This window comes from Molothrus ater, chromosome 3 (genome assembly GCF_012460135.2).
Source record: "Molothrus ater isolate BHLD 08-10-18 breed brown headed cowbird chromosome 3, BPBGC_Mater_1.1, whole genome shotgun sequence".
NCBI lineage: Eukaryota > Metazoa > Chordata > Aves > Passeriformes > Icteridae > Molothrus > Molothrus ater.
In genome coordinates, this window is record NC_050480.2 from 5,088,417 (window position 1) to 5,114,474 (window position 26,058).

Below are 26,058 nucleotides of genomic sequence, written 5' to 3' on the forward strand. Positions count from 1 at the left end.
CGTGAACATTTTGTTTGTATTGATGGGCAATCAGTTGTTTTTCTGATAATGACGAAGAAAACAGAAGGCTGGCGGACGCAAATGAAAGGCGATCGTCTTATCTTATAATTGCTTGGGTAAACAAGTGCTGGAAAAATTAATACTGCAGCAGACAATTCCTTGAAAAGTTGATCTGAGCACGAGGAGCTGCACCAGGGCGGTGAGCCCAGGTCTCACCTGCCACCTGCACATCCATGAGCCCAGCACAGAGCGGCGCACCCTGGGCAGGAAGGAGCAGGGAAGGCTTTCCCGCTCGGGCACTTTCCTTGGATGAGTGGCATGCCGATGGGAATCTGCTCAGGGTGTACTGATTCCAGTCCCCCTGTCTGTCAGCGTCACCTGCCACCAGGGCCAGGCTGCTGGCGTGACAGCTGTGAAGGAGCACGGGGAAGTTGACTGGCAGGATGTTTTGCATCTAATGAGTCTGTGCACAATAAGAGTATCACAAATAACGCTCCGGAAGAGCCCGGCTATCGCTCCGACACCAAGAGGCAGAGATTGCCTGCATGTGGCTCTGCAGCCATCTGTCACCTGTCATGGGCTGCTCTCGGGGCTGAGCCGGACTGTGGCAGTGGAGAGCCCCACAGACTGGTGTCAGGCAGCAAAGTGGGCTGACATCAGCAGCTCGGAGTCACTCAGGAGGAGCCCAGAGCTGCAAAGACACTGCGCTGCTGAGGCAATGTCCCTTGGCACTGCACGCTGCTGGATTTTTCCAGTGGGGCTGCTCCTCCTCTCCACGCTCCTCCCAGGTCTTGAGCAAGATACCCACCTCACAGCACAGGCAGAAGGCAGCAGTCCTACAGGACATGGGGAGCTGGTGTGGCAAACAGGACATTAAAGCCCTCAGTAAAGTCTGGCTTTAGTCACAGAATCACAAGGTTGGAAAGGACCTTTGAGATCAGAGTCCAACCCATGCCCTAACACCTCAACCATGGCACTGAGTGCCACATCCAGTCTTTTTTTAAACAGGTCCATGGATGGTGACTCCACCACAACCCCAGGCAGACAATTCCAATACTTTATCACTCTTTCAGTAAAAAACCTTTTCCTAATATCCAACCTATATTTCCCTTGTTGCAGCTCAAGACTGTGTCCTCTCATTCTGTCAGTTGCTGCAGTCCTTTAGTCGAGCCCAGCAGTCTCCCAGGATGTCAGCCCTGGTCACAGACTCACCCTGCTGCATCCTTGGTGTAGCAGATTTCCCAGTTCCCAGAACATTCCAGGCTGCAGCTTCACTGATGGCAGACTGAAACCCACAGCAGCCAGCTGTGCCAAAGGCTCCTGCTCAGTTCCAAGTCATTTTGTGCTGTTGAGCTCTCAGCCTACAATGTTCCTCTTATTAAACTGAATGTTGTTCCCATTTCTAGCAGGGTTTTGAGGGATGGGGTGCAGAGATTGGTGCCCATGTTGGGAGACATGAGGATGCAGCACAGCACAGCTTAACTGGGGTGCTGCTTTCTGCTTTTGAACTTGTCGTCATTTATGAGCAGCTTTAACATGTCCCCTGGTTTCTCCCTCCCAAAGAAAATCTCATGTTTAATGAACTTAATTTTAGATAAAAGGAATGAAAAGAAGAAAATTAAAAATGCATGAAGCTCCTGGAGTCATCCAATTACTGTGATGTCCACACAGCAACGCCAGCACGGATTTCACAAAGCAGGGAAGAGCAGGAAAGCACTGGGGCTTGCCACATGTAAATGCTGCTCTGTTCCAAAATGTGCTGAATTAAAAATGGACATTTTATGCATTTCTTCTTCTTGATCTGCTGCAGAAGAAGATAAAGATCAAACATGTCAGCCCACCCCAGCAGCGCCTGTCTGCATACCCACAATGCTTGTCTGCTTCTTCCCAAACCCTGTCTAGCGCTGGAGTCCCAATATTGGGATGCCACAAGCCTCGGGAGGGGACTGTCATGGGGCAGGGTTCCCATCAGAGCAGGAAAACACTGCAGGTCAGAGAGAGCACACAGACAATATATAGGACCTAGTATGTTTATTTGGTATTTAAATTTTCTTTGCCAATTAAGTGACAGGCAGTGCTTCAGCCTGTGGCACACTCACTGTGTAAAGGAAAACAGGGTTTGTTTCTTCCCAAAAGCCAGTGGGAGAATCTCAGTCATAGAAGTCATCAAAGTCGTCTGAATCCGTGCCATGGGTCTGTGGGCGCAGGGCAGCCTCGAGCTCGGAGCTGCTGTCATCAGATTCACCCCAGAATGCTGAGGGTGAGAAGATGGAAAGCAGAGGTGTAAAACTTTTTCTGTGGCTGTGCCACTTGTCACAGCCATGAGCATGGGGCGGGTCTCTGAGACTGAGTGAGGGCTGGGAGTTTGAGCTGCAGCTCCAGGTGTGCGTGTCTGGCGCAGCGTTCGGCAGCGCAGCGGCTGTGCTGGACAGCAGCCTCATTCAGCGCTCCCACTCCATTGTGCTGCAAGGTAGCTGGGCAGAACATTTCCACTCCAAGCAATTTACTTGACCAGCTGCTGCCTGAATTGCAGCTTTGTCTACTCTCTTCCCCTTTCTCCCCACTACTTGACCCTGCAATGAAGTCACCAGCGGGCCATGGCATCAGAGTTGGCACAAAAATGGCAATGACATCACAAATGAAAAATCACCACTTGGAGATCAGAGCAGATCCAGGCAGGCCTGATCTCTGTGGAGCACATGGCTTTAACCTTAGGCTCTGGGAATCAGCAAACCCTTTCACTGACAGCAGCAGAATCCCACGGCAGTTCAGAGTGCCTGAGAGATTTCTGGAGATGTGAATTCTTCCGACCCATGGATAGGACAGAGCAGGGAGTGTAGCACATGATGTCAGGGCCACAGTGACTGCCAGAGCCGTGCTCTCTGTTCCCACCTAATCCAGAGGCTGCTGGCTGTCCAAAGGCAGTGGGGATAAGGCCCAGGGCTCAGCCAGGGACAGCGGGAGGAGGAAGGCTGTCACACTCACATAGACGCTGCAGCTTGTGTTTGAGGCACTTTGGTGCCTCTGACAGCACCAGCTCCATGAACACCTTATCTACAAATGCAGCATCTGCATCTTTCATCCTCCATCCCTGGCCCCCTGGGCTGCAGGAACATCAGAGCCAGTCCTGTGCTGCCTGCCACGCTGAACAGCTCCAAGACAGGAAAGGGGCCAGGCAGGCCAGAGCCTTTCAAGTGCCACCAAAGCAGCCGTCCTTGATGGCATCTGTACCTCAGTTCAATGCCACAGCTCTAAAAGTGGGCCATTCTGGACTGCCAGCACCCAGAGCAGGGCTCCTGCAGAGAGATCCTGGCTCCCAGCGCTGCCCCGCTGTCAGGATGCTCCGTCAGGGGCGGCTGCAGGCCCTGGAGGGCCTTGCAGGGGGTAAAGGGGGAACTGGAATGTGTGGGCAGCAAAAACACACAGGGTCCAGACACCAATTCAGAATAAAAGCAGCCTGGCCATACACAAAACCTTCCAGCTACACCCACCCACATCCCAGGTCACAGGGAAGACCAAGGAACCCCCAGGTTTCTCCTTCTCTAGGTTCCTCCACCTGCTGTTAAGTGGCGTTTGATTAAACCCTGCAAAGATCCCAACCCGTTCCACACCACCCCGCCACAAACACCTTCTCTCTGCCCTGGATCTGTCCTCCTCAGCTCCCTGCTGGCTCCCACTGGAGACAGGGAAATTCCATGCTTCCCCTTCTCTCTACCTTATACAGGTCATAACATTGTTCTGAGAGGGCTTCTACAGTATAAATTTAACTAGAAAGACACTGATTTTCAGTAGTGTAACATTTGTCTCTTACCTTTGGATTTTATGGCAGGTACTGTTTCCTTCCGCAACTCAGTCCTGTAAAACATTTCAAACAATCAGCACAATGTCTCCAATAAAAAAAAGTGACTTTTTAAAAAATACTGTGAAATGGTTTAAAAAAACCAGCAGCCCAGTAACTTCTGTAACGATTTTTTTTCAAGTAACTATTTAATCATGGACTTCTTCACCTGAAAGGTGGAGAAATTCACATGCAGGAGGGACACTGGTCCAGCTGTTCCTGGAGTCATTCCCTGGTAACAGGACTGAATTACACCAGCACTGAGTTAAGGTACAGAGGAGCAGGGCCCTGCCAAGCTGCTGCTGCCTTTCACAGCACGCAAAGTACAGAAAGACAAAATCCAAACAAAACCAAATCCCCTCCAGTGCTGCTCCCTGCACTTCCTCCAGGTCCCAGCACTGTCCCCCAGCCCCACGGCAATGTGCAATCTCCACTGCCTTTGATCTACCTTGATGTGTGTGCAGCCCGCGCCTGCTCTGCTAAATGGCTGCTCTTGTGTCTGGAGCATCACAGGCCCTTTTGAATCTCTCAAACAAGCTGGAATCATTTTGATCTTTTGTGTGCAGCGCGTGCATTGTGCTGGGGCTGGGGAATAATCGCACGGGGGCAAACATGGGGGAGAATTAACTGTTACAGCAGCAGTCCTGCACCAAGCTCCAAAAATAAAGCCTCAGCTGATTTTAATAAGGAAGATCAAATAGATATCTGGGACATCACTAGGCCTATCAGTGAAATATAAGTCAATGTCAAGGTGCAGTTTAAAGCTGTGGCCTCAGTCACAACAGGACTCTGAAATGTCTGTGATTTGCTGTGTTTCATTTAAAAACGTGGCAGCCAATACCGAAGTGCTTAAACTGGGGAGCTGGAAATATTCCACTATTGAGGAGGGATTTGTGAAGGAGACAAAAAAAAGCAAAGATGATTCCTTGCTTGCAATACCCTCAGTATTCAGTCAGAATTTGGGATTGCAGCTGGAAAGGCACATGTAAAGTTTCACACATAGCAGCTACCAGTGGTGTAGCCACTCTTCTTTTTACCCAGAGAAAGCTCCCACTGTTTAAATCTCATTTCCTCTCCAAAGGCTCCTGCTTTGTGGACAGAAATTCCCAAAATATTAAACACAGCCCAGGTTCCACCAAGGCACCAAACCAAGGCAGAAGTGCCAGTACCAAGTGACAGCTCTAGCAGAGTACTAACAGTGATGTAACTCATAATGACCTTATTCAGTGAAAAACTTTAAACTGTTGGGCTTCAAATGTTTCTCCATCATTCCTTTAGTGCACCATCCCACTGGCTTTCCCTTTTATTCCAAACAAAACTCCACACTGCCTCATACTCTCACTTCTTCTTCAAAGGCTTTCACTTGACAGGATACCCAGAGAGGATTTGAAGCTGGAGCCTCTGGGCTGATCCTGCTGAAGACCCTGAGCTCCTGCTCCCTTTGCCATATCTCCTGGTCCTCAGCACTTTCCCAGGAGGTGCTCCAAGCATCCCATGCTCAGCCCATGAAAATGTGCTCAAGAGGCTGCACTGTTTTCCCTGGGGTATGGAGCAGGAAACCACTTGTTGCTGAGCTGTAGCTGGCAGGTTCCTCCTGTGGATGCTGGCACAGGAACCATTTCAAGAAGCTGAGGAGAAGATAAGGGGGCAGCAGCCACTGCTTCCCCTTGGTCACATGCCAGCCTGCTGCTGGAATGGGAGTGGGGGTTCCTGGGATTTTCAGTTAACTTCTCACAAAAGCCATTTGACAACTGAATTTTTCTCAGTTCTGTCCCACTCCTCTCTGTGGTTGTTGTCCCCCCAACAAACACCAGTGGGTCAGTGGTTTGGGTCCAGTGCTGAGGATCACCAGGAAGGACTGCCCACATCTCCAGAGCTTGGTCTTCGAAATCCAGCTGAGGGATCCATGGAGAAAGGACCACCAGGGCTGTAGAAACATCTGGAGACCTTCCCACTGCCACCAGAGCTTCCCACGAAGAGAAAGATCAAAGCTGGCAGGAGAGCAGGGAGAGAGATGTTTGTGTTCTACTGAACACCATCTGTTCCCTGGGGTTCATCTTCCAGGGCTCACCCACCAGGTGTGGAATGGGGTTCACTCCCCAAAGAGCCTGGAGCCAAGGCCAAGCACAGCCACCCCCAAAGAAGGGAGATGGGGACAGGGTGGCAGCAAAGGCTCGGCACAAGAGCTGTGAGCACAGGGAAACGCTGGGCAGAGAAAATGGAGCGAGGACATCAGAAAGGCCAGAGGGGGAACGGCAGCTCCCCCAGCCCAAACCTGGGAAATGCAGCAGGGGATAAATGCTGGGGTGAGGTGTGTGCAGCTGGGGAGGTGCAGCAGCACCTTGGCGTGGCGCAGCAGCTGCGCTCACCCGCAGCACACAATGGGCACAGACCTCCGCCGAGACGGTTTCGGGCTATAAATGGAGCCAGGCCGGTTCCAGCGCCTCCACTAATCCCCCGTCGTGACCCTCCAATATCCATTTACACATTTGCTTCTTCCCTAAAATAATTCCAAACTGAACCCAGGCTCTGACAAAGAGAAAACCCAAACCAGTTTCACTTCAAAGAGCCTTTTAATCTCTCCATTTCTCTGATGAAACAGGCTTTTTGTGTATTGAAGATGCTGCAACAGTAAGGAATGAAAAAGCTCCAAGAAAATATTTTTTCCTCTATAATGAAAATTAATATAAAGAGGATGATGCCTTGTGAAGGCTGACCTAGAACAGAGGCTAGATGGAGTTAAAGAATAAAGTAGGTATTTATTAAAGGATTTCCTCAGTGGATACACCATGGGCAGTACAAGAGCCCAGCCAGGGCTACACCAAAGATGAACCCAAAATGGTCACAAAAATGGATGACTGGTCACAAGGGTCTCTCACTTTTGTAAGTTCTGGTCCATTTGCATATTGGAATTAATTGTCCAATTATAGCTTTAGGTTATGAAGTCCCATCTTGCTTGTTTTTCTCTCTTCGTTCTGCTACTGTTTGTGCTCTTGGGCCTGAGATTTGGATCATTTGTCCTTAGTCCCCAGATAGAGAAGGAATTGTTTTGTCTCCCTACTCTGTGAAGAGAGCTTGCTATCCCTTAATATGAAGCTCAGATCTACACACTAAAGCAGTATAGAATCTGAAAAATATAAAAGCTAAAACCTGAGGCATCAAGGAAAATTCCAGGACAGCACAAGCCAAGGGATAATCAAGGGGGCTTGCTGAAAAACAGCAGAAAATGTTTACTGTGGCCTGAGGGTCTTCTTGTTAATGCACCTGTTGAGCTTCTATATTTTAGTGTCAAGCAAAAAAGACGCCCAAAAATATGTGAAATCCTAAATGCCAAGGGAGGAATTTTCCCACCCTGGGAAACCAAGTACCTACAGTACATATTCTGCACAGTGTCACACAGGCAGTATAAACTCAAAAGTCCATTCATCATGCCAGAGCTGGAGTAATAACATTGAATTTCAGTAATTACACTGTGAGGAGGACGACCCTTATTTTAGGATACAAAGATTTCTGTCGAGCTGTGTCTAAGACCAGTCTCTGTTTGGATTCACCACGCTGGAGAAAAAAACCCCCACTGACACAAAGATGCATCACAACGCCTCAAGGAAGCTGTGCAGGAGAGCGGGGCAGTGCCAAAAAATCCACTGTTCCCTCTGTGCTCAGCTGGCAGATGTTGGTGCCTCTCCCCACACACCTGGCAGGGCACTGCCATCCCAGCAGCACGGCTTCTGCAACAGCTGGGGGTGCAGGCAGAGGAAACAAAGCTCACACAAACAGCTGGAACAGCAGAGAATCCTGCTGGAATTTTCAGTCAGCTTCTTACAGAAGCCATTGGACAACTGGGGGGACAAAACCATCGGATCCTGCCTCGTTTCTGGGTACACCTCCCAGGAATCCAGACCGACACCATGGCACTTCTGGATTTCCAAGGGAAATGCATTTGTGCATATCCTGAGTGCTGCCAGCCCCAAAGCTCTGTTATGTCTCCTCAGAGCACAGCAGAGTTTTCAGTGTCAGGACTGGTTCGGGAAGGGGGAAGTGGGGGATGCACAGAGCCCGAGTGCCCCCCGATGGCCAAAGCCAACGGGCCCAGGAACGATTAAGAGATGAATTCGACTCTGCCAACTTCTATTTGCATGTCACTACAGCTGTGTTGGGCAACAGAGCTGAAAACCAGCCTTCAGAGACCCCCCCTAGAGTCCTTCCAGCAGATTAATTAAAGTTTAAAAGACTTTATGCCGTGTTGGTGTCCTGACAAATCCAAAGCAGGCTTTGGTTCTCAGCTGATAACGCACCTTTAATCTCCAGATTATTTGGAAACGAGACAGCGCAAACAAGTCAAAGAAAAATAAAACGCCTGCATCCGAAATGGGGAATTCCCAGAAAGCGAGTGACCTCCACTGGCTGCATCCATCGCTACAGCCCCCCGGAATGCCACACACATAGCTGCCCACCCGCCTGCACTCGCCGGCATCCTCAACCCTGACTTCTGATACCTTCTCCCCCCAGGACCATGTCACTTAATGCTCTCTCGCCTGCTGCAGCACCCTGACACCCCACCCAGAGGTGCATCTCCGTGCGTAGAAATATTCCCCCGGGAAAGCAAAGGAGCCAGGGAAAAGCGGTTTTCTTGCTGGAGGTAGAGCAGGCGGCATTTGTGGGAGAAGAGGAAGCTCTGGCATGCACCGCTGAACAAAAGGGAACAAGTGGTCTTTACTCGGAGAGCAGCTTCCTATTAAGACTCACTCCGTCGTACATTATGCCTTTCATCCCCACTCAACCACAAAATGATTTTGCTGTAGGAAATACAATGGCAGAAAAAGATTTACATTGAAAGAATCTTTAATAATAAACTGTTGCAGATCTGCCTACTTCCCCATGATTTATAATACAATAAACATCGGATTCTATTAAGTCTCATGCACTGAAGACATGCACTGAAAACCCGAGTATGAAAGCCCTCAATTCTTCCCTTCTCCAGGCCCATAATAGTGAAACGAGCATGGATAAATGTGCTAAGAGTATCTCTTTGCATCTTTTATAGCTTGTGTGTATCAATCTGTAAAGCTTATTAAGAAAGTCATTGCTATGCAAAACAGCACCCAATCTCTTTCTCTTGCTTTTCAACAGCGCGCAGTGTTTAGCCAATAGGGCCGGGCCCCGGCCCCTCATTCCGCATTCATAACATGCAACATTTGCACAATGTGTATCTCAAAGGCTGCTGAATAGAAAGCCTTAATACTCATGTAAACAACTGCAAACCAATTACTTAATGAATCAGGCCCACACATAATGAGGTGCCAGACAAAGAGCTATAAATGCATTTTTGCGCCCGAGCCTCCGCTTTAAAGTAAAATCCCTCAGCTGTAGTTTGGGCTTAACTGGCACATGATAATTATTGTCTGGGGGACATCAGAGGAGCCACGGTTTTTATTCCGGTCCGGCGGGGTCCGCGCCGAGGTCACTCATCAGCTCAGTGACAAAACGCGGCAAAGGAGAATTTATAAAGTGCCACGGCCGAGCTCGCAGGGATGTTTATTCTCAAGTAGTGGGTTTGAGACCACTTGTGAAAGCAATAAAGCCCGAGGAGTGGCTGCTGGGAGCAGAGCTGCAGTGCCGCAGAACTGCGGCACGGCACGGCACAGCAAACAGCTCTGCCTCTTCCTCCTCCCTGTGCCGCGCTCCGGGCACCCAGGGCTGCTCCCAAACCCCTCTCAAAGCTGTGGCTTTGAGAAACTAACAGAAACATTTACAGAAACTAACTCTAGCACTAACTTACAGATTTATTACCATGGCTTTGTAAAGCAGCATCATCATGTGTCCCTGCACAAAGTGTGCTGCTGCTGAGAGGCCTGGAATTATAGACCAGAAGGAATTATTTGAAATCTATTACAAATCAAAACTGGAGAAAAAGAAAAAAAAAAGGAAAAAAAAATGTACAGCATCTAACTGAGGCAGAAGTGGCTGCAGGCACGACTGGCCAGCAATGTAGCAGCAACGGTGTTTAGTTTGAAGAGCTTTAATTTGAAATTACACGTTTTACTTAGCCGCAGTGATCCTGTAAGTTCTCAGGCCCTTATCCTGCTCTTCCCGCTCTTCCAGGCTTCAGGGAAGGGCTAAAATATAACATTTCAAGAACTCATCTACAGGAACACCCTTGCATTTCATAGCACAAGGCAGGATAAATCATTGGCTCATCATTCTCAAAGTGCCAGAAAATAAAAAAGAGAAAACAATTGAACCTAAGATGGTAAGAATTAATCCCACACAAAAGCAGGAACACCAGTCATCAATGCTTGGTTACAGCTCATATTTAATGTGCTTGAATTATAGAAACTCTATGATTTTAACAGCAATTGCAGAATCAGAACTGGCCTCACCCACAGCAGCCTAAAAATCCGTGCAGCAAGAAGATTAAAAGCAAGGAGGAGCTCATATCCTAAGGTGTTCCAAACCTACAGTGTTTGATTACAGAAACAGCAACCTTAACCCTGGTCCAAGTACAAAAAATAAATCAGGGGAGCTTCAGCCCTTTTTTCTTGGGGTTTCTCCCTCATGGAACCATTTCCAGTGTTACAGCCTTACCTGGAGAAGGGAGGAACGCTTCCATCCGACAGGGAGCTGCTTTCCGAATGCGTTCCCAAACTGTCGCTTCCTTCGGGACTGTCGTGGCTGTGATCCCCCCCTGTGCAGGAAAAACAGGGACTATGAACCTTCCAAGTTCAAATTTACATTAAGCAGAAAGGTTATTTTTGCTCTCCTTCCCCTTAAATGTAGATTGCTTTGGAATGTTATAGTTCTGTCAATGCTATTTGATACCTCTGTGTTTTCAACCATTCTCTTGAATTAGACAAAAATAAATAAATCCTATAAAAATCAAATTGAACACATATCTTGAGATTTTTGTGACTTAAAACAGCCAAATACACAACTATTTCAAAACCTGTTATCCTCACTTTCCTTTCTTCCCTTTCCCCCTGCTCTGTGGATCTCATTTCCATTCTGTAAAGATTGATTTAAAAAAAAAAAGAAGAGGCAAATGGATTCATTCACTGGAGTCAGACAATTGCTCATCTTTGTATTCGTTTCCAAAGCACATGATGCTCAAGCACAAATCCCACTTTAAAAGGCTGCTTTGCATACATATATTTTCTATATATGTTTTTATCTACAGCACTGAAACTACAACCAAGCCCTGCTCTCACCAATGTCCCTACCCAGGATAATTCAGTATTTCTGTCGACATTGGATTCTCCACTTCCTAACTGGCTGTGCACATTCCCAGTCCCTTCTGCACTTGGATTACATCAGCAAAAGTCCTGCTTGGTCTCAGGCACTTCCAGTAAAGAGGTACCAGAGCCTGCCCAGGAGGAGAGAGAAATCAAGAATGAGAGGGGAAAAAAGATAAAGGGGGTTAAAAAAAAAATTATCCCCCCTTTCCCTGATGTATCACAGCTCATGGCATTGCCTCTCCCCCAAAACCAGCATTCAAGCTGCTGCTGCCTCTACTTAGAGATGGATGAAGAATTTCCACCCAGAATTCACAATTTCAGAAAGACTCAGAGGTCCTTTAGGAACTTAAGAGTCCAACATGAGCTGCTGGATGGCATCATCCACACTGACCTAAGTGCAGTGTCCAAACTGGTGCTGGCCTGAGGGAACTTCCTCCATCCCAAACGTATCAAATGATATCAAACAGAGCAAAAGGTTGAGTGAGGCTTATTAAATGCCTTGATTGGTGCACTCCAAGCAGCACCTTGGAATCCTCAAAGGAGGACCTCACCAGGAAGGACATGTGGGTGTGGGAAAAGTGGTCACACGATTGTTGGCTCATTAAAGGTGGCCTGAAAAGGAAGGCAGAATCCAGCTTGTGCTCCTTCATGTTCCTATATAATACATAAAGAAGGGCTGATTTTTTCTTTGAAATAGGGCTTTTTCTCCTTATTCCTACAGGAGATTTTAGACCTGGAGAGCAGCCGGGGGTGCCATTCCAGCTGTTGTAAAGCAGAGCCCAAGGAGTGGAGCAGTGACACCATTTTTATTCAAATCCTCTAGAGCCTTAACGCCTGCTCAAATCAAAGACAAGTGAAGGGAAGAGAGAGAATCTGGTTTTGTTAAAGATTTAACAAACCTGCCCCTTCAATAAAATCAGCAATTTCCTACTCATAAATGAAACTCTTAAACAGTCATCCAGCAAAACAAGAAAGAATGGGTTTTATCCTTCTTAATCTCGCATTATTCACCTACCTCAGGAACAGTAGAAGAGCCGAAGAATTTCTTTTTCGTCTTCCCCATAAAAAAACAAAGCATCCGTGGAGGAGCTGAGAATGAGCCCTGCTCTCCCCCTGTATCCTCACATAACCCAGTACCACAGGAGCCTGCTGTTATCAGCCAGCTCCTCTCTGGGACAGCTGTGGACCAGGTACAATCCCTTTAAAGCCCATTGTCCACAGGTGGCCACCCATGGGCTCTGGACAGGGCATTAAAGAACCAACACAAATACTTCTGGAATATTTACAGATATTTGAAAAAATTAATGTTTTTGTTGTCTTTTTATGTGTCAGAAGTAAAAGAAAAATGAACCAAAATTCCAGAAGTGTTCCCAAAGTGCCATCCTAAATGCTGCTTGGAAGTGTGTCCACACAGCTCTCACAGTGAAGCCTATCAAACCCCAAAGCCCCAAAAAGCTTCTGGTGTTTCAAACCAACACTTAAAAAATGCAGCAAATACTGAAATTTAAAAAAAAATCAACCCAAATTTGTATCCCTTAAGCTCAGAAAAAGTCGTACAGCAAAACAATCATGTATGGATGGCTGTCAAATATCAGTTCATCTAAACCCCTCAAAACAAGTTGTTTGAGCCCAAAAGCCAACACACAAGAGATGTGGCTTCTATTTTAGGCCCATAATGGCTCCACAGCCCCGGGGCCACAGCAAATGGTGATGATAAAAGGGAATGAGCAGCTGCCTGGCAGGGAGAGGAGGGGAGGGGAATAAGAAGCCCGCAGAAGATCCCGGGCTGAAGATGAATCATGTCTGAAAGGAGCAGCTTGGCTTTCAAGTGAGGTGTGAGAAGCCTCACTCCCAGAGACAGAGGAACAGCAGAGACAGCTCCCTCGCAAGGGACAGGCTGGAACTGGGTTACTGGGTTTGGCTGAGGAGCTTCTTGGCATTTTTACACACAGCAAGCATTAGCAGTTGCACGTCTGCTCCGTGAGAGAGCCAGAAGAGGTCAGGAAGTCTCAGTGATGGCACTGGCTGGAGGGAGCCACTGTTATCAGGCAGGAGGTAGTACTTGGTACAGGAGGCAGAGAGGAGGAGGCTCCTGGCTGGCACAGGCACGGCTCCTGCCTGGCAAGGATCTGCCCCATGCTTATTCTAATGATCCCCAGTCAATTACTCAGGGAAAGAATCAAACCAGCAGCCTCTGGAGTTGCCATATAATTACTGGATCTCCACCACAGAGACTGACCCCTGTAACACGGACGGCGGGCCCTGACAGGCTTGCAGAGTGGATATTCACATGGTGAAACGTGGAACATGATTACAAGGAATTAAAGAGGCACCGTGTTCCCCACCTTTGTTTCTGCCAACGTGGGCCCTGTGATGTGACATTTAATCTGTGCTCAGGGCGAGCAGCTGGGTTTGCTCCCTCTGAAGTCGCCCGCGGCACGGAGCTGCCGGGGTGTGATTGTATAACCCAGTCGAATGCTGGGCCTGAGGTCAATATGCAGCCACCCCTTCCACCTGTAATGGGAATCTTTCCCACCACACTTTCTTGCCTGCTCTCATCTTCACCCCAGCCTGTGACTTCTGGATGTGAACACACCGTAATGAAACCATTTCAAAGCGGCAGCCATCAGACCGCTTTGCTTGCTTTTAAGCCCTACTCCCTTTAATTTCCCACTTTTGTTATCTCTTGTTTATTGATCTAAACTATCCATTACTGCTCATAAAAGCAGCGCCCACTGGAAACTTGCTACCCTGCCTCTCTGTAGCTTCCTCACAGAAGGACAAGCCAACCAAATGTCCTGAGGAATTGAAGACCCTATAGATTTGGGAAACAAACAACCTGCAGCAAAGCCTGGTGGCGGTGGCATGTGCCAGACCCACTGCAGGAAATTAGCTTAAATCAAAGTCTGGGTCGCCCCTGCACATAAGAGTGGCGTGGATTTCGGAGCCTGGAGCAGCCTGTTTGCATTTGCTGTGCAAAGAGCACAGCAGCCTAATTGCCTGCTGCTGCCAGACTCCGATGGAAGGGGTGCTCCAGGAGCAGAGCAAGCGAGCTGCCATCACTGGAATAATGTATTTCCTCCTTGTGTGAAGGAACGAACTGGGCTCTCCCCGACACCAGCACATCCTGAGCTGGGAAATGGCCCCACATGAACCCTTTCATTTTGGCAATTCCTTCTGCAGTCTGGCTTTGTCACAACAGGCAGCAAATACAGCCCCCAGTTCCTAAATGGGAGATGCTTTGTAAACATGCACACAGAACTCACTGATCCATTTCATAGTGGCCACAGGACCTGGCCTTTCTTCTCCTGCAGAAAAACCCACCACCACAAGCATCACTTAGTTTTGGGAAGCCAGAATCACAAAGGATACCAAGATATTGAGGAAAATCCTCCAAATCCATCACAAATGTACATGGATCTACCAGTACCTATGTCCCAGTCCCTTGGAGGTTTGGACAGAACTCCCCTATGCCCAGAGCAGGAACCTGGAGTGGCAGCCAGAGCTGGAACACCCCTTACCTGCTTCTCGCCGTGCCAGTTCCCCCTGCTTTCCTTCCCCGCCGTTGGTTGGGATTGATGGCAGGCCAAGAGAGGATTCATCACTCTGCACAGGTGGCTCATCCCCACACTCTCCTGGAAGGGCCTCTCTCAGCACAGTCTGAGCATTCAAAACAGAAACAGCCACAGCTCCATTATCCTCCCCCTCGAGCGTTTTCCAACATGCATTCAGGCTAATTCTACACTCCCAGGGTAATCTGCTCTCAGGGTGTTTCTCTTAGATGTTCCACTACCTGAAATCTAGGGTGTTCCTCTGGGGCTGGTTTTGGGACAGAAATATGGACTTGAGTCTGTAAAATCTACTCTATGTTCTGCCCTAACTCTCTCCCTGTTTAGTAAATCAGTTGATTAACAGCACAGTAAGGGGCTGAGGCACTCACAGCCTATGGAATACCATTTCAATTGATTTATTTAAATAATTGGCTATAAACTTTTGCATTAACTTAGAAAAACCATGAGTGTGCTCCCTTTTATAAAATGCTCTGTGTGTTCAGCACCAAGGCTCCACAAGGCTCTGCTTTAAAAAAAGTCAAAATACATCATTCATTATAAAAAGTCACGGAGAAAGACAAAGATAGTAGCCTCATGATGGTTTGCACCAGAGCAAAGGGGTGAACTTGTTCCAATCCCTGACTGGCATAAAGGGTGGGAACCTTCAAAGTCCCTTTTCCTGTGGGATGAAGCACTGGACATATTTCCCTGAGACCTCAGGGCTGGTTAACCACCGACTGCCCCTGCCCTTGCCCTGACTGCCACACCCCACCAGGGCACAGCCACAGCAGTGCAGAGCCTCCAGTGCCCCTGATTTACCCAAGGTGTCAGTGCCCACCTGGCGGTCCTGCTCCTCCTCTCCTGGAGCCAGCAGCTGCTCAAACATCTCTGCCACCTGCTCTGGGAGCTGAACCCGGTGCTGCTTCAGGAACAAGCCATGGCGGCTCAGAAGAGTCCGCAGCGCATCCGTGTCCCTGAGGAACAAACCGGCACCCTCAGTGAGACACCCCACCCACACCTGCTGGGAAAGGCCACCACCCATCTGGTCCTTAATTCCCAATTTTTCTTTTAAAAATGTTCAAATTGGAAAATGTAGGAAGCCGCTTGCGAGTTCTGCAAGACGGGCAGAGGTGACCCCCATCATCATCATCATCACCACCACCATACCTGCCCTGTCCTGAGGCTCAGGATCCAAAGACACAACCCTGGTCTCAGCACCTCGCTTACTCCCTGGGGCACAGCCTGGCACCCACTGCTCCAGGCTTGTCTTTTGCTCAGAAAGAATAAAAAAGGAAAAAAAAGCAACTAAGGTGTCTTTTAATGTAGAAAATCTCAATCCTGCAATCCTTTTGTTTGCCAAAGCTGTTTTTTTTTTCCTGCTGCTCCAGTGAAGTTTCAGAGGAGTGAATTCCAATTAACTCTAGGAGTGTTTGTCCCTAAGAAACCATTCAGGAGACACAAGGAGCTGTTGGTGCCCGCAGGCGTATCAGCCTTGCAAGAGAGGCAGGTACTGCAGAGAGACCCTTCTGCAGCGCTCACAAGTGCCCCGATCCTGCCAGCACTTGAGCACTGCGGAGCCTGCGACAGGGAGGGAGATCTAGACAGAAGCTAAGCAAGGCAGAATGGAAATTGTTTTCATTCCTGGGTTAAAGAGACCTGAAAAAAAAAAAAAAGTAATTCTCACTTGTCCTTGTGGCATATGCACGGGAAAAAAAAAAACAACCATTTTGAATAACTGCACTTTGTTGTTTTCAAAGGCCACGTGCATCTTCTGTCTCAAACAGAATAATTGCCTTCTCAGAATTACATTTGTTGGCCTTACTTTCAGATCTTGGGAATGGCTGGCTGAGAGGTGTTTGGAGTTCTTGCAATTCCCTGCCTGCCAGAGAGTGGGAGACACTGTGGAGCAGATGAGCTGGGGGGACTCCAGGGCTGCCCTGTGGAGCAGGAGCCACCACTGGGGAATGGGAGGGAAATAAATGAACTCCTGAATGCTCCCACTGTGAGTGCCACAAGGCTCCGCGCTCCGACGGCTCTGTTTGCCAGTGCTGGCCTGGCTGCCTCGGTGGATCCAGGGCAGGGACAGAGATGTTCCTCAGCCCTGGTGGGTCCTGTGTCCCCCATACCTGGTGTGCTCCTCATGCCCTGCTCTGCCCACGGCCTCGTCGGTGTTCTCCGGCGGGAGGCTCCAGCTCCGCGCGTATTGGGACACGGCCTGGAGCTGCTGCAACACCATGGCTTCCATCACCTCGAGGTCACCCTGAGCCAGCCTGCTGCCCCCAGCACAAGCACTGCAACACAAAGCAGGGGGGGACAAGCCCTGTGAGCACAGCCCATCCCAGCCTGCAGACAGGACAGCCAGGGGACAGCCAGAGGGACAAACAAACATCCCTGGTGCTCTGTGACACATGTGGGACAGGACAGGGAGGTCACACTCAGCACTTGGAACGTACCAGGTGCAGCCACCCAGGGAGAGGGAAGCTGAGCACATCCTCTCCAGTGGCAAGCTGGGGGGCAGGCCTGTTTGGGGCTCCTCTTCCCTAATTCCCGAGGAATCATCCAATCATCAACTGCCTACAAGAGTCCCAGTCTGTGGAGGCTGTGCATCGTTGTCAATAAAGTTACCAACAATTCCCAGTTCTGCACCTAGGGGCCCAGAGGCTGAGGAGGGACAGCGAGAGCTCTCTGCCACTGGTTTTGGCAACACTCAGTTCTGGGGATTCCCTTTGCTCTCTTGCTGCATTTGCTGTGTTTTTCTGGCACGGGCTGTTTGTTACCCGGGCTGCACTCACTCACCTGGGCAGCTCCGCTGTCCCCGAGGGCTGGCCCTGGTACAGCGCCCGGTGCTGGGGGCTCATCCCCTCCACCAGCCCCTCCAGGAGCTGCAGCGCCTGGCAGAGCTCCTGGAGCTCGGCCTGCATCCCGCCGGACCTGAGGATGGACAGACAGGGTGGGAGTCACCGACGACGTGTGACAGCGCTCGTCAGTGCATTCCCATCGCACCCCTTGGGAAAATAAACAGCTTCGTTTGAGCTTTCCAAAGCCAACGGCAAGAACCACGTTCCCGAGCTCTGTAGGAAGGAGTGTGGGGGGGAAAGCACATGAGCAAACAAGCCATCCAAAAATCAGCCCGGGCTGAGCCGCTGCATGGAAATTACCCCCGTGCCGAGCACTTTAATTCCTTCACCTCCACAAGCGAAACAAATCTGGTGACCACCTACAGGTATGGGGACAGCCCTGGAACCTCAGAGGGGTTTTGATGAAGCTGCACCTCTATAATGATGCAAATGAGGACTTAACCACTGAAACAATGCCGCGGGCTAATCCCGGGACAGAGGTGTAAATGGCTATTCAGGTCCCCGGCTGCCTCTTTGTGGGGCTCCCAGCCCAGGTCTCGCCAGCAATGAACACCGCAGCTGGGGCAAAAGAGAGTTTTCTTTCTTTCTTTCCCCCACATGCAGGAGCTGACATGTTTCCACAGTTAACCCTGGCTTACTCTGCCTCCAGGGAGAAGCTCTGTGCACAAAAACTTGCAGCATTTGCACACTCGTGCTGAGCTGTGCCCAAAGCTGTGTTTTCCCTCCGAGTGTTGGGCAACAGTGAACAATTAAGTGGGGGCTGCTGTGTCTTTAGCCGAGTTTCCTAGACATTTAATAAGCAAAACAATGCCCGGGAGATCACATAGGCAGTTAAACAGTGCTTTCTCTTTTCCCCCAGCCTTACAAACCCTGTATTCCAGCGGCCGGCTCGTTTCCCATTGTTTTCCTCCCGCTGGGTGGTCCTTCCAGGGTGCCACTCGAGAGGGATACAATAATAAAAAGGGAAGGGGAAGGAAGGGACACCAACATAAAGAAAAACAAAATGTATGACAATCTGCAGCAGGCTACGGATCAGAGGTCAGCAAACAAGAGGTCCTTCTCTTTTACAGGTTGCTTCCTGGAAACAGTCTGATTAAGCTGACAGCTTGAATTATGTGTTACATTTTGTAATGCACAATCCATCTGTGCTAAGTCCTCCTCAATGCAGCTGAAGCAGCACAGGCATTAGCTCTGCCTTTTTCCACCCCCTCAGCTCAGGCCTTAAAATAGTCATCATCTTCTCCACACTAATTCTCAGAGACCCTCTCCCCCTGCCTCCCACCCCCCGGGTTTAAGCCCTCAAAGAAAGGGCTGGGTGCTGCAGGGAATGGTAAGAGGACACGGAGCCTGTCCCCTTGGATCAGCAGCTCCATGGGAGGGGACATCAGGAGCCTTCATGAGCCCCCGTGGTGCCAGCGGGCTGCTGATAGGAAACCCATCCCAGGCTCTTCCCCTGGGGCTGGGTGTGAGGAGGCAGGGGAGCAGCCTCTGATCCATCGGAACATTGCCCAACAATCACCAGTTCTGATAACTGAGGCAGCAAAGCTGCAGCACCCTACTGTGACCTGCAACAAGATGGAAACCTTCTGCTCAATCACCTTTCCCAACAACATCTCCCTTCCTTGGCTGCAAAGATTTCACTGCAGGAGAAAAAACACTAAACCCCTTGAAAAACAGAGGCTGGCATCTCTGCAGTAAGACAGGAGAGGCATTTGCTCTAAAGATAAAAATTTGTGGCTTCCTGGCACACAGCAAGGACTGGTTTTGCCTCTGGAGTCAGCCATGGTCTCTGCTCCTTTCAACACCATCCCTTGTACTCATTTCAGATAATTCACCAGAAGTGTATGAACAATGCTTCCTTCTGATGCCACAGTGACACTGCTGCAGTGGGAGAGTCCAAGTTACAGATATTTCAACTTAAGGCAACAAATACACAGAATTTGGCGAATTTCAGCACATTTCTTCAGCCAGCACAGGAATTTCGCAAGAGAAAACCATGGGGACTGGAAGGACATCGCATGTTGTGAATCCCTGGTGTGACAGAGCAGAGGAAGCTGCATTCCCATACTTTGTGTAACATGTAGAATTGAAATTCATGCACTAATCACTTGCAAGCTTTTCCACAAGATTTTTGGCCAATTAATTTTGCAAGGCTCGAGTGTGCACGCTGCATTCCAGGTGCCTTGGAAAGCCCACCTGGCTGTGAGCACAACAAGGGAACGGCTCCTGCTGGTGGATCTGCCTTTTCATTTTTCAGGTGAAGCAAATTAAAACCTGTATCTTTTCTGCAGCACCAGCAAGCAGTGGTGATCCCACTTCCATGGCCTTGAGAAGCAGAGGCATTCAGCTTGGCACAACGGGAGGAGAGCTCTGTGCTGCGGTTCCAGCCGTGCGCCGGGGACAATGCAGGCACTCAAACCTTGTGTGTAATTTCCCCGGGCCTCAAGAGCTGCTCCGTGTCTCCTCAGGCACTGCACAGCAAGGCCTTGCAGGGAGGGAACACAAGGTTAAACTGCTGGTGCTGGGGTCGGCTCTGACTCCTCTCACAGACACAGGCACTGGTGCTCTCCTCTCGCCTGCTCTGCTGTGATTAACAGGTGGGATACAAAGGGAGGACTGGGGGAAAGCTTTTTACATGTAAATCAGATGATGTTTCCATAGTGAGCAACAGCCCGATGCAAATAGGAAAGGATAAAGTTACCAAAGTTTCTGCCTTGGCCCCCAGCTTCTGCTCAGGTGTCAACATCCAAAGCAGCACTGACATCAGTACCACCACAACATGCCCAGGAACAGAATTAACAGATCTAAATACTGCAAACAACCAAGATGGGAAAACCCAACCAACTGGCAGAAGAAACTCCTTCTGCAGGAGACTTGTTCTCCAGGGGTAAAGTGCTGTTTCCTTTGCACCACATCCTACTACAGACCTGCCAGCCCTCCTGGGTGACCCGGGCCAGCCCTCCTGGGTGACCCAGGCCAGCTCCGGGGACCATCTCACTGTGGGCACTGCCCCACCAGGACAGGGATGCACCTCCCTGTCTCATGAGGGCGTTGCGGGGCTGAAAATCCTGCCGGGATGGATTTAGCCCGATGCTCTGGTGCTGCATTTGTTGCCCACAAAATCCTGCAGCAGAGGACAGGCCCTGTGTCTGCACTGTCCTCATCTTCTCTTACTCTAATTCCAAACAAAATGTTCAAACAGTGGAAGTTTTACCAAGTAGAGTGACTGGAATAAGATTTCTGAACATTTAAAGAACATCGTCTGCATTTTAGTAACAAATCCTTTTAGTAGCAAATCCACCTGCCAGTTCTGACCCCAGTGAGGTGCCCGAAGCCCCTGATTGCCCAGCACAGGTACAAGGTACTAAAGAACAGGGGAGAACTTGGTGTGAGCTTCAGTGCCCTGACCAGCCCAGCTGACCCAGGAAAGAGGGAGGTGGTACCTGTGTGGTGCTGAGCTGTCCAAGGGCTCCTCCTGGGCTGCAGCAGGGTTTGGTGGGGGCAGCAGGGAGCCCTCTGGAGCCCGGGCATCCCTGCCCTGCTCCTGCCGCAGGCTGGGAATGCTTGGCCTCGCCTCCTCCTCAGCACCAGCAGGGACCGGGAGCTTGGCACTGCTCCCCTCCCTGTGAGCCCACCAGCTGCTCAGGCTAGGCTTTGCCCCTGTAATAACAATAACAAATAAGAAATCAAAGATATAAAACCTGTAATTATTCTTCTCGAAACATCAGCAGGACCATGGAGTAGCTCACAGTGAAGGGACTGAAACCCAGCGTACCCACATTGTTCACCCTGTGTGAGAGAGCATCCATCCATCCATCCATCCATCCATCCATCCATCCATCCATCCATCCATCCATCCATCCATCCATCCATCCATCCATCCATCCATCCATCCATCCATCCTTCTTGTCTGTGGGCTTCCCTGCCCTCGGCCCCTGTCCTTCCACGATCCTCTCACAAGGGGGAGTCCAGAGAGGCTGCAGCCTTTGGGGTTTGGGAACAAACCTGGCACTTCTCAGAAACCCCCTCGGCACAGAGACCAGCTAGCTGACCAAATTAGCTCTGGGGGAATCAATCAGCTATTGTGCACCTGCTCTGAGGGAGAAGGGAATCAGCCTGACCCAGAAGTGACTCCTCTGGTGAAGCAGGTTCACATTACACCTCTTCACATGAGGCTAGACTATGCCAGGGCCTCTGTGGGCACAGAAGTGAGGAAATCTTCCCTCACAGTGCCCCTGACCAGGATCAGCCCTCAGTGCATCCTTCCCTGTCCTGCTGAGCAGCCTGGGAAGAAATGAAGTTAAAAGGAAGAAAGAACAAAGAGAGGAAAAAGGAGCAAGAGCCACCACGCTCCAAGCCCAGTGGCAGAGGAGCAGCAGCTGTGGGCAGGCTCTGGCTGGGGTGGAGGCATTCAGGGACACACACCACTGCCATACCTGGAACACTTCCCAGCCTCGGGGGGGCTGCTTTGGCACCAGAAGCTGAGGTGAGCTGCTCAGAGCCTTCCTCACTGGCAGCCAGGTCCCCATGTCCTGCTGCTCCCTCCTCACTCCCTCCAGCAGCGCTGCCGACTCTCAGGAGCGAGCCCATCAGGGGATGGGGAGCGCAGAGGGGGCTCCTGCTGAGAGCCCAAACCTCCTGTGGCTGGGGCAGCTGGTGTGGGGCAGCCCAGCAAGGCTGCTGCTGGATAGCCCAGCTCTCCTGGCACGGCTGCATTGGTGCCAATTCCCGCCTGTCCTCCGGCCTGCGGCACCTGAAACACACAGTGGGACATGGCTGAAGGAGACAAACAGGAGACAAACTGTGTGTGGCAGCTTCTTGAGGGTGGCATGCTGGGTTCCGAAGAGAAAAGTGTCACAGAATTCAAGACTTTGCTGTGGCATTAATATTACACAACCCCTGGCACACAGCCTGTGCATCAGAGTGTGAAATGAGGGCCCAGGCCTGCATTAAAGCTCCGTGAGCCAAAACATCCAGTGGCAGAAGCTGCCTGCACCCCCAGCCCAGCCAAAAGGGACCCACACACACCAAGGATTCAAACCCATCTAAATGGTGACTGGATTTTACAAAGAGTCAAACCTCTGGGATTAGGATCCTACACAGGTTTGGAGACCCTGGACAAAAGCACCACATTTAGAGTTGCCCACAAGGCCCAGAGGGACCATCATGTTCCATGTGTGAATCGCTCAGCAGATCCAGCTTCCCTCACACCACGGAAAAAGGCAAAACTCAGTTTCACTGTCTCCCTCCTGCTCTTCCCATGGCAGTGACATGGCCTTTCCCCCCAGGTGACACGGGACATGGAGCAGAAACATTTTGAATGGCACTTTTCTCCAAGGACTGTTGAACTTGCACAAAACCAGCTCCAGAATACAACCACTCTGCTGCCAAATCCCTTTGTTTTAACACTTGCCTCTTCTCCTTCGCAAAGCCACTCAATCAGGACAATTTAGGAGGAGTGGCTGCTGTCACCACAACTGCTGTAGGGTCATGGCCAGTTTGTGCAAAGCCAAAATTAGCCATCGTAATGCCGCTGTTCACACTGAGCAGGGTTTCCTCTCCAGCCCCAAATTCCAGCAGCACAATTTGCAGTCACCTCCACACCTCTCCCATCTCTTTCACTGCCTGACCTCTTCCTCCCACGCCAAGTCAGCTGCCAAGCCCAGCTGAAAGGAAACAAAGGCATCTTGTCTGCTCTGTGACTAAGGTTCCTTAAAAAAGCTCAAATTCCACGTAACAAGGAGCAGAACAAAAAGCCATGAAGTCATTTTAAGCAGTAGTAAAGGTTTGCCACTCAGATTAAGTTCACAGCTTATTCCATCACCACTGCTCTCAGGTTCCTCCTAATTACTTCTCAGGCATGGGATTTGGTGCTATCAAATGCCTCCTGCCAGTCCTGTACGACTTTGGCAGCTCCTGGATGCAGTGTTCCAAAACAAATGGATTTCAAGCAAGCACGGGAACAGCACATTCCTATCAATCCCTTTCCCTGGGAAGGGACTCTGCCACCCACAGGGTGTTCCTGGGAGCTTCCAGCATGCCCAAGTCCAAAATCTTCTGAAAGCTCCAAGGAAGAGGTTCTAAGCTGACTTCCCAGCACAGGGGATCCAGGAGCCTGGGCTGTACAGCTCTGCCAGCTGGGAAGGAGCTCTTCAGGGTGGGACTTCTGAACTTAAGGACTCCCCTTGACACTGGGAACCCAAAAGGGCACATTTCCCATGGCTCAGGAATGTGCCAGACATTCCTGGAGGTGTTTCAGCACTGGGATACTGCTGGTTCTGGGATTGTCCTCCTGGGTCCCCAAGGCCCAGAGATGACCCCCCAAGATGTCACTGAGGGAGTTATCACAAAGTCACTGCATCCCAACCAGCCTAAAGGAAGCCATCCCAATCCCAGGGCTGGGAAATAAAACCAGTTCCACAAGCTGTACCCTGGACATCCCACATGCTGACTGCACACTCTCTGTGACTGACTCGGTGCCACATCGCTGAGAACAAACTCCTTTGCTTTGGACAGAAGAGCCAGCACATTTGATGGGAAAAAAAACAGAATTAAGAGCTGAAACACACCCCAGGGACATGACAAAAATGCACAATGTAGCTGAAGTTACCTGTTTTTTAGGAGGGAGGAGGAGGAGGAAGAGGACAGGGGATAAAGGAATCCACAATCCACTACATTATTATACACAAATTGACATTTTTGGGTGCACACCACACTGTCATAGTGCCAAAAACCTGCCCACAGTTTTTCAACCCTCAAGTCACAGCACAAGCCTTTGATGCTCTAGTACTGATAACAACTTTTCCATCAGCTGGAAATCCCATCTCCCACACTGCCTGCCCTAATTGGACAGCTCACATTCCAAAATAAACTCACCTTTCCCCACAACACCTCCCAGCTCAAACCACAATTTGCACCCTGCCACAGGCCTGCCTATATAGGTCAAGGCTGCTAGGCTTCACTGCTTTGTGTATTACAGTTTAAAGAACGCTCTAAATTCAAGGTTTTTAACTTTTTAATCTATGGGGAAAACTTCCTATAAACTCAGATTAACAACTGCTAATGCACTGAAGAAAGGAAACCAAAAACCTTTCTCCTACTATAAAAACAAAATAGTGTGGCCTCTGTTTCTTTTCTGATAAGAGTCTTAAATACCAAACATTTAACTGCATAATAACATTCCCTGGCAGCCAGCAGCCTGCTTAGCAGATACATAAAGCAGGTAAAAGGGGAAAAAGTTAATTTCTTGGCTGAATGATTCCATCGGTAGCTATAGGGCAAACTAGAAAGTCTTTTAGTAAAGTAGCAGTTGATTCTTCTATCAATCTGCAGCACACACACTCTTCCAAGGAATGCATTAAATATGAAAATCATATCCCGTTATCATCTGTTCCCAGCTTTCAGCCCAGTAAGCTTTCCTTAATGAATGCTGTAGCCTAAGGGACGCGCGTGCTGCCGGCTCCTCGGAATAATGGAGTGATGCTCCCGTCCTGCCTATTCCGGCGCCGCCTGGCTGAGGGGCTTCCACACACAGTCACAAGTGACTACTCTTGCCAGCATGCTCCAAGTTATTACAAGATGTTTTTAGACATTTCATCTAAAAGAGCTTTGCTGCTTTTAGTGGAGAAAACAGCTCTGGTCTTGAACTGTATCATTTATATGGAGATAGGAGGAGGGATTAGGAGCCTGCATTACTGCAGATATATGACAGCAGATATTTAAGTATTCCTTGTCAGTCTTTTTGTCTGTTCCTTAGATATGCAATCTCCTTCTGCTCCTTCTGAGGAAAGGTCAAAACACACAAAATTATAAACACAGCACACGGCTCCTCGGCTGCAGTTCTGCAAATATCCCTCATTAGGAGCATTTCCTCCTCGGTCACGACCATCTCCACACTATCCAGCACAGGAATTATAAAAGCCAACAAGAGGACGTGTGCAAACAGTCAGAGGTTTTTTTAATTCCAGCTCTCCGGATGAAACTATTGCACTTTTTACTGGTGGTTCTCCTTCTCTCAGGTGCTACACGCAATTTCACACCTGCACATGCCAGCATGGCAATCCCCACGGAAAGGCTGCGCAGCTCCGTGGAGAGCACGGCATTGGAATAAAGCCCATTTCCCCCCTTTACCTGCTCGCTGGGTCCTTCCTCCTTGTCACCTCCTGCTGACAAGCTGCCCTCTCGAAGGGATAACAGGTTTTTAATTTCCCTTCCATACCGCTCCTAAAAGGGAACAAATCCGTCACACAAAACTGGAGGCCGAACAACCCTCCCCCCCAGCCCAAGAGACTCCACTTTGCAAAATGTGCACCTTTAAATGCAAAGCCCCCACAGCCTTTTTAACTCAGACCATATTTAAAAGCAGGGATCTCATTTGCTCCTCATTTTTCCGCTCCCCTGCCCAGGCAGCGTGGCCTGTACACAATCTGCTGCAGGGCTTTCATACACATTTATTCATCCCCATCATTTAGAATCCCACAGAACAGCAATAACCTGTTGGCTCGTATTATTGTATTTATTTATTTATTGTATTTATTGCATCCCAACCAGCACCTGTAGCACCGAAATATTGCTGCTGC

The 26,058-nt window shown here is 49.6% G+C and overlaps 1 protein-coding gene across 1 annotated transcript in view; it reads right to left on the minus strand.

Annotated features, from left to right (window-relative positions):
* Positions 1 to 2,014: 2,014 nt before the first annotated feature.
* KIZ (kizuna centrosomal protein) overlaps positions 2,015 to 26,058 on the minus strand; it is a 28,770-nt gene continuing 4,726 nt past the window's right edge. Inside the window, 11 exon segments of the mRNA XM_036380587.2 lie at positions 2,015 to 2,254; positions 3,812 to 3,855; positions 10,424 to 10,523; positions 14,592 to 14,730; positions 15,460 to 15,595; positions 16,748 to 16,912; positions 17,418 to 17,552; positions 20,923 to 21,139; positions 21,916 to 22,048; positions 22,050 to 22,232; positions 25,610 to 25,699. Coding sequence (XP_036236480.1) covers positions 2,151 to 2,254; positions 3,812 to 3,855; positions 10,424 to 10,523; positions 14,592 to 14,730; positions 15,460 to 15,595; positions 16,748 to 16,912; positions 17,418 to 17,552; positions 20,923 to 21,139; positions 21,916 to 22,048; positions 22,050 to 22,232; positions 25,610 to 25,699 — 1,446 coding nt within the window. The 3' untranslated portion in view covers positions 2,015 to 2,150.